The sequence below is a fragment of the Prosopis cineraria genome, unplaced genomic scaffold (assembly GCF_029017545.1).
Source record: "Prosopis cineraria cultivar Desert tree isolate PC_DT_omini unplaced genomic scaffold, ASM2901754v1 PC6, whole genome shotgun sequence".
NCBI classification, from domain to species: domain Eukaryota; kingdom Viridiplantae; phylum Streptophyta; class Magnoliopsida; order Fabales; family Fabaceae; genus Prosopis; species Prosopis cineraria.
In genome coordinates, this window is record NW_026555337.1 from 18,822,249 (window position 1) to 18,830,129 (window position 7,881).

General features: G+C 29.4%; 1 protein-coding gene across 1 annotated transcript; it reads left to right on the top strand.

The window, feature by feature from the left end:
* Positions 1-4,230: 4,230 nt before the first annotated feature.
* On the top strand, positions 4,231-6,675 carry LOC129313962 (receptor kinase-like protein Xa21). Its single transcript, XM_054957346.1, has 2 exons — positions 4,231-4,921; positions 6,611-6,675. The coding sequence occupies exons 1-2, from the start codon at positions 4,231-4,233 to the stop codon at positions 6,673-6,675; spliced, it is 756 nt and encodes a 251-aa protein (XP_054813321.1).
* The last annotated feature ends 1,206 nt before the right edge of the window (positions 6,676-7,881 follow it).

The following is a 7,881-nucleotide window of genomic DNA, read 5'->3' on the forward strand; positions in this document are numbered from 1 at the left end:
AAAAAAAACCAACATAAGGTGTAAAAGTATCCAGAAACTTTTTCTCCAAGAGCTTCTAGTATCCTTAAGTGAATAATGGTGCATGAATCCCCATTAACTTTATAAAAGAGGTTATATAGCCAAGCCCAAACCTAGCATCTCAGGCTTTCAGCTTATTCAGGTTGGCCTGAATACCTAAATTGTTAAATATTTTTTTATTTTCTTTTTTATTCAATTCCAATTTTTATCTTAAAAAATTAAGATTTTCAAATGTTATCTAATTTTAATTTTATTTTATTTATAACAAGAAAAAAAGCATTCGGTTATTTGGGCAAAAGTCTATTCTAGTTTGAGCTTGGCTTGGATTTCTTTGGGCTTATTCAGTTAACATCAAGTTATATTAATGAATTAGGGAAGGTTAGAGCTAGTAATTTGGATCAAACCCAACGTACGGCTAGCTTGAATAAGCTCAAAAAATCTTGTGAATTCTTTTTTTTTTTAGAATAATCTGACTATGATAGCACACATTAGTCTCTAACAATTCTTAGAATACATTTGATTTTATAATCAAAGAATGTTGTATTTCCAAGTCAAGTAAATTCATACGTCCTTTGCACAGAGGAAGTGGGGCAATAATATGTGGCCTTGGTATCTTATCCAACAAATTGATAAGTGCAAACATATCTTTTCCAACATTGTAAATGCGGGTAAAGAATTTCTTGTATGCTTCATTGTTACTTTCATGTAATGTTAATTAACCTAATTCCAATCACTTTCTCTGGCAACATCACAGCTAAGCCCATTTATTGGTTTGTTGAATCAAAGGCTCTCATAATAACAAATGAAATGTATGTGTTTCATCAGTTGGATTATTTGATCAAAATAATAGGGTGAGAGTTGTAAGTTGTAAAATCACTTTATGTATAGAAACAATGGGAAAAAGTTAATTTTGTTTGCGTGATAAAATAAAAAATAGACCAGAAAAACATAAAAACATATAAAACCAATATTTAACGTGAAAAGAAAAGAAAAGAAAATTATATTTAACTACTTATTATTAGAAATACGTAAGAAAATTCAGAGCAGTTTTGACAATTCAATTTGTAACTCTGCTATTATATGATATATATATATATATATATATATCCCTTTCTTATGGCTATGATGGAAAGGCATGGAACATAATATGGTAAAAAGATACCTTGATCAATTCCCTCTACAAGAAATATACTACCAAAGGTCCTTAAAGTGATTAGAATTTAAAGATTATCCAAATGCCTTTGGCTTTAAAGTTGATTTTCATGCTTCCCACTTAAAATTTGAAAGGTAGGTTGCATATTATTTTTCAACAAGCTACAATTTGCAAGAAAAATCCTCAGGTTGACAGCTGTATTTGAAGTTATATTCTTATGGAAAATGGAATAATTCCTTGTTAATTGGATCACCTTAATTTGTCGACCTCGATCACCTATGAGAGGCCAATAGAATTGATGTTCGTGATGTTGGCTGATTTTTTTTTTATTTTTTTAATATTCTTCCATTGTTTGTTTCCGGCTGACTCTATTGGGACTTGTGTTTATGGTCCATCAATTTGAATGGTTATTTCTTCGGCCAAAAAAATGACAGCCAACATGTTATTTTTTAAAATTTTATATTATAACCACAAACAATCAAGCCCTTTCCCTGTTGTCGATCTTTGGTCATTCTTCAATTCTTTTACTACAACTGCTTTCTTTCATTAATAAACTAAATATGCATTTATCTTGAGTCTATACGAAAAAGAAAAAAATTAAGGCTTTTAAATGCTATAAGTCGTGAGTGATCATGACATTCTATAAAAAAAGACCATGAAATCCTTGCTTCATATGTCCTACAAATTTAATTAAAAAAAAAGAAAAGACCATAATGTTTTTGCTTTTTAGATAAGTTCGCATAAAGAAATACAAATTTTATTAAAAAAAGGCCATAATGGTTGTCTTACTTTTCTATGCCGATGCATAATTTCTAAATCTAGTCAATTCATATGCGTAGAGAAAATGGCACAATAATAATGGAGGAATAAAAGGAATTTATATATATTTAAGTCATTCCATTCCATTCTAAACATTAAAGTCGTGTAGAAAAAAAGTACACAATAGTAGAAGTCTTCCCATTACTGAAGTCAACAAGGGGGAAAAAAAAAGCCCATAATGGTTGTCTTATTTTTCTATGCCGATACATAATTTCTAGGTCCGGTCAATTCATATGCGTAGAGAAAATGTCACAATAATAGTGGAGGAATAAAAAGAATTTATGTATATTTAAGTCATTCCATTCCATTCTAAACATTGTAGAAAAAAGTACACAATAGTAGAAGTCTTCCCATTACTGAAGTCAACAAGGGGGAAAAAAAGACCATAATGGTTGTCTTATTTTTCTATGCCGATACATAATTTGTAAGTCTGGTCAATTCATATGCGCAGAGAAAATGGCACAATAATAGTGGAGGAATAAAAAGAATTTATATATATTTAAGTCATTCCATTCCATTCTAAACATTAAATTCGTGTAGAAAAAAAGTACACAATAGTAGAAGTCTTCCCACTACTGAAGTCAACAAGGGGAAAAAAAGCCCATAATGGTTGTCTTATTTTTCTATGCCGATACATAATTTCTAAGTCTGGTCAATTCATATGCGTAGAGAAAATGGCACAATAATAGTGGAGGAATAAAAAGAATTTATATATATTTAAGTCATTCCATTCCATTCTAAACATTAAAGTCGTGTAGAAAAAAAGTACACAATAGTAGAAGTCTTCCAATTACTGAAGTCAACAAGGAGAAGAAGAAAAAAGAGCTATTAATCATGACAGTCCATCTTTTAAGACGGTGTCCACATTTTTCTTTCGCCAAGCCAATTCAATTAGGTACTCATATCTTGGAAAAAAATTACACAATAATGGAGAATCTGTTTTTGGTCATCTAAAGCAATAGATTCCATGTTATAAATTGAATAGTTAGTATATTATTTTTTGGTCGAGTTCAAATATTTCAAATATGATTTTATAAATTGAGTAAAGTAAGTGTTATTTAAAAAATAACCATAGTTGAAATAATAATAATTGTTATTTTCAATTTATAATGCATGTGTGCATTTGTTAAGCAGTGCGAACACTTTATTCTATTCTTACCATATAAGACATCATAGGATGATTAATTTCTCGTGTCAAATTTAATATGATAGTAAAGATTTTTACTTAATTCCTTGGATATTTCTATTTCTTTAACATATTGGCTTTTGCAAGCAATTTTTAACCACCAATGCTTATGAGTTATGATTGTACTCCAACAAGTTAATAAATACACTAATATAATTAATACTCCCTATGTCCCTATTGTGGGGCACCTTTAAAAAAGGATTCTTTGGTCCTTAATACAAGGATAATGGATGGTTAATTATTATTTTTCAATTTTACCATGTTAGAAATTTAATTTTATGTTTCATCGTATATTGTATATTTCTCTCTTCCTATTTTTAATAGGGGTGAATTTGAATTTTTTCATTTTAAGAGCTATTTAATGAGTTAATTATCATTCTTTAGTTTCAATGAAGTAGTTGAAAATGTCTTATAATGGAACATACATTGTCAATCTTGCACAAGGCTACAATTTGTATGAGGATTATTTAATTTCTTTTACTGTGTCTAATAAATCCAACTATTATTTTTTGAATTATATTTTGGGGTACTTAAACATTTTTTATTTAATGTTGACTAGTTAACTCAATTTTATGAATATCTTTTTAAGCCTGGCAATTTTTTTGGGCATGGACTTTTTGTAGTTATGTAAGTGTTTATATATGTGTGTGTGTGTGTGTTATGTAAAATAAAATAAAAACCTTTTCCTTCCATTGATATCTCCCTGTCAAATTCAATTTTTATTTCCAGTATCAAATGGTCCTTATTTCCAACAAATTGAAGAATATGCCAATTCGGTGTCATTTCCAAACTTTACTGCAGGCCCCACCATCCCAATATTATGACTCGTGGTGGTTACTGGTTAATACAAAGGTAGGTAATGTCACCTGAGTTGAGAAATTTCAATCACTGATCCACAGTTTTGAATGCATATATAATCATCAATCCTCTTTAAACGGTGTGCTTATGAATTTCTAAGAGCATATATATATATATATATGTGTGTGTATATATATAGTACAACCTTGGGCTCCTAACCACTTCATCAATCTAAGAAGCCTTGAAGCTATCCAACATGGCAAATCTTTGTTTTCATTTCCCCTTCCTCATGTTCTCCCTACTTTGTCTCAAGGTTTGTTTCACTTTATGCCACACCAATCTTACTATAAATGATGAGTTGGCACTACTTGCTTTCAAGTTTTCTATCAAGGACCCTCACAATCACTTGGCTAATTGGTCCAACTCTTCTTCCATTTGCAATTGGGTTGGGGTTATGTGTGATGCTCAACATGAGAGAGTAATAGCCTTGAATCTTGGGGAGATGGGTCTCAAGGGAACTTTGCCCTCAAAAATTGGGAATTTGTCTTTTTTGGTTGAACTTGACCTTCATAGTAATAACCTTTATGGTGACTTGCCAAAAGAGTTGATCCAATTACAGAAGCTACAAATTCTCAACTTGAGCTACAATGAATTCAATGGAGAAATTCCAACTTGGATTGGAAGCTTATTTATGCTTCAGCACTTCCATCTTCGTAATAATAGTTTTGGAGGTGTTATTCCTAAAAGCATATCCAATTTGTCAAAGTTAGAGACCTTGAACTGGAATGATAACTTTGTTGAAGGATTCATTCCATTTGAAATTGGAAAGCTTCAATGTTTGAAGATTTTACAAATTGCAGTAAACAAGCTTTCAGGAAGAATACCTCCAACTATTTCTAACTTATCCTCACTTGAGAAGTTGTCTTTGCCTTACAACTTCTTAACAGGTATGTCTTGCATAATGTGTTATTACCATTTCCTCTATTTTACAATGATATAATAGTTTATTTTTTATATGGAAATCCTTTAGCTTAATTTTAATGTAGATTTATGTGTGCCTTATTATCAAGCTCAGTTGATCTTCTTTGGGGTAAAATTTTCACTTATACTTGTCAGAATAAATTCATCAACAAACTTCTGTTAATTATCATTTTTCATAACCATTCCAGCTTTACGAGTATTCAAATTATCAAAGTTAGCACACATTTTGTGCATTTCATGGAACTTTGATGATACGTTTGATAATTATATATTTAAATTAACTTCACCTAAGCAAATTAATACATTTGATAATTATTTTACTGTTAACTTTGATGATATATTGGTAATAATAAAATATTCTTATTTCAAAAAGATAAATTGATCAAATGTTCCTTGAAATCCTCTTTTAGCTGGCTAGACAATTTTATGTTTTTAAGTTATCTATTTTTCAGAATTCTTTTGGTAGTTACGTTGTGAATTATTACTCATATAATATAATCTACATTTTACAACATTAAAAACTCATGTCAGAAATTTGCATATGCTTGTTAAAGGACGTGCATTAAGCATTCTTTTGTTTGTTTCCAGATCCAATTTTATGAAGAAAATCATATGAAATAACAATCGAATAAAGATTCTGATTGTGAAAAAGTTAACAAAAATTTTAGATCACCATGATGAAGGAAAATCTTCAAATGATTTCTGAGTCCCTATTCTATAAGCTGTACGAAGTAGGTATGATTATAAATTTGCGTATTCTTGTATAAAAAAGAAGAAGATCTGAGACAACTCAAACTGTCTGACTGTCAACATCTCATTATTTTTTATGTTATAAAATCATAGATTTTTATTAATAAAATGTCTATTTTTAGCACTAATTTGAGTATTCTATAGTCTGATTTCTTTTGTACGTTGGGTTAAGAGTCATTTTTGTTCCTGAACTGTAAAGAGGTCACAAATGATTCTAAACTCAATTATGAGTTAATTTTGTCCCTCAACTTTAAAGATTCCTTCCGCCATCACCCTATCGTTTTCTCATCATTAGTTGACCACTAGTGGCCCTGCATTATATATATATATATATTTTTAATTTTTTTATAAAATATTTGAATTGAGGGGAAAAAATGCATCTTAGAGTAGAAGTTGAGGGGCAAAAATGACCCTTAACCTGATAAAAATATTAAAAAATAGTGGAACCTATTGATAGCTAACGGATATTAAGTGTTTTTAACGCTAATGTAATGGAAGGAATCTTTAAAGTTAAGGGACAAAATTGACTAATAATTGAGTTTAGGGGCATTTGTGACTTTTCATGTATAGTTCAGGCAAATGACCCTTAATCCTAGTATATTTTAAGGTTTCTATGCTCTTAAAAATATAGGGCACCAGTTGTTAAAATATATGCACATATCTAACTATTCAAATAATGAAACAATATTGTCTCACTATTTCTCTCAATTTTTGTACTGTAAGGGTTTTGACAAAAAACCCATCGCAAATGAGGATTTGATTGGTCACACTAAACAGAGTTCAAATTAATGGATGCGTATCAAGATACATCAATTTTCTATTTCCCTTTTTTTCTCTATTGGGTTCAAAAGTTTTGTCTTCTTTGTTGCTTATTTCTTTTATTATGACCTTTTTACTATACATAGACTCTGAAAAGAAAAAGTCCATTTTAGCGGATATTGCAGGATTGGTTTATTCCAAAAGACAATAGTCAAACTAATAAAAGCATCATAGTTCTATCAAAAAAAAATTTTATTACCATATAATATCAACTATTTTTAAAATTTTCAAAGTTGGTCACTTTATGGTCATACTTTACAGTCTGATAGCATATCTTCATTTTTTTTCAATGATCACATCCCAGTAGATATTCTCAATATAATTAGTGATTTGGCAAATTTGAACATAATATTAAGTGTTAATCAGCTTTATAGTTGCATACCAAAAGCGATTGCAAATTTGATTACACTTCAAGGGTTCAAACTTCAAGGCAATGACTGATTAGTAATTTTGTTGATAACTCTAAACATTATTGTTTGGTTGCATGATATAATTACAATAATTAAGTCTATTTATTTAAGATAGATAAATTAATCAGATTTTATTCTGTGTTATATTTCTTTGAGTTTGTTGTATCTTTTCATGTCATGAGTTGGTATATAGATGATAAATATTTCACATCATGACATTAAAAAACTTATTCTAAACATGCATGTGAGGACGAGAGTAATTTTTATTTTTATATAACGTGAGAAAATTTATCTCAAAAGTTGTTAGTTATTGTTATTATTTTCTTTTTCTCAGAACTAATTGTTTTTACACAGATCTCAAGGTGATTTTATTATTTTCTAACCTTATGGTCCATCTAGGTTGTGACTTATTTCTTATAATTTAACTTATCACAATTCAACCCTTATACTTTCTTTGTCTTCTCCATTCATCCCTAATTTTCAACAAGTAATTAAGTCCTTAGTAACTCATCCCATGTGGCACCTATGGTAATTAATAGTATTGCATTGCTTAGTTGACAGTCTTATTATTAGTGCCACATTAGATAAAATAAAATGAGAATGGTTATTCTTTTTAAAAATGTAAACTAAATAAATATTGCTAGCCAAAGACAAAGCAAAGCACAGAAGCAAATTAGACACAAGAACCTATTTGTTTCCAGTAATTATTTAGGTCAATTTTTTGTAATTATCTAGGTTTTTTCCTATAATTTTTTAGGTCATTCTCTATAATGTTTTTAGTCAGTTAATCATTAAATTACAAAATATTTAATGGGGGAAAGACATTGCTTCACTTTTAAAGTATGGAGGCAACATTGAGCCACCCTTGATTTGAGGGTGCTCAATAAGCACCTAAAAAAAAAAATTAAGGAGCAAATTAGCACTTTAACTCTTAAAAATAAAAACAC

Excerpts from the sequence above, each read along its gene's own strand:
- LOC129313962 (XM_054957346.1), top strand. The coding sequence starts at position 4,231 with ATGGCAAATCTTTGTTTTCATTTCCCCTTCCTCATGTTCTCCCTACTT. Across the intron at positions 4,922-6,610 it reads GCCTTACAACTTCTTAACAG|ACTCTGAAAAGAAAAAGTCC; the intron begins GTATGTCTTGCA and ends TACTATACATAG.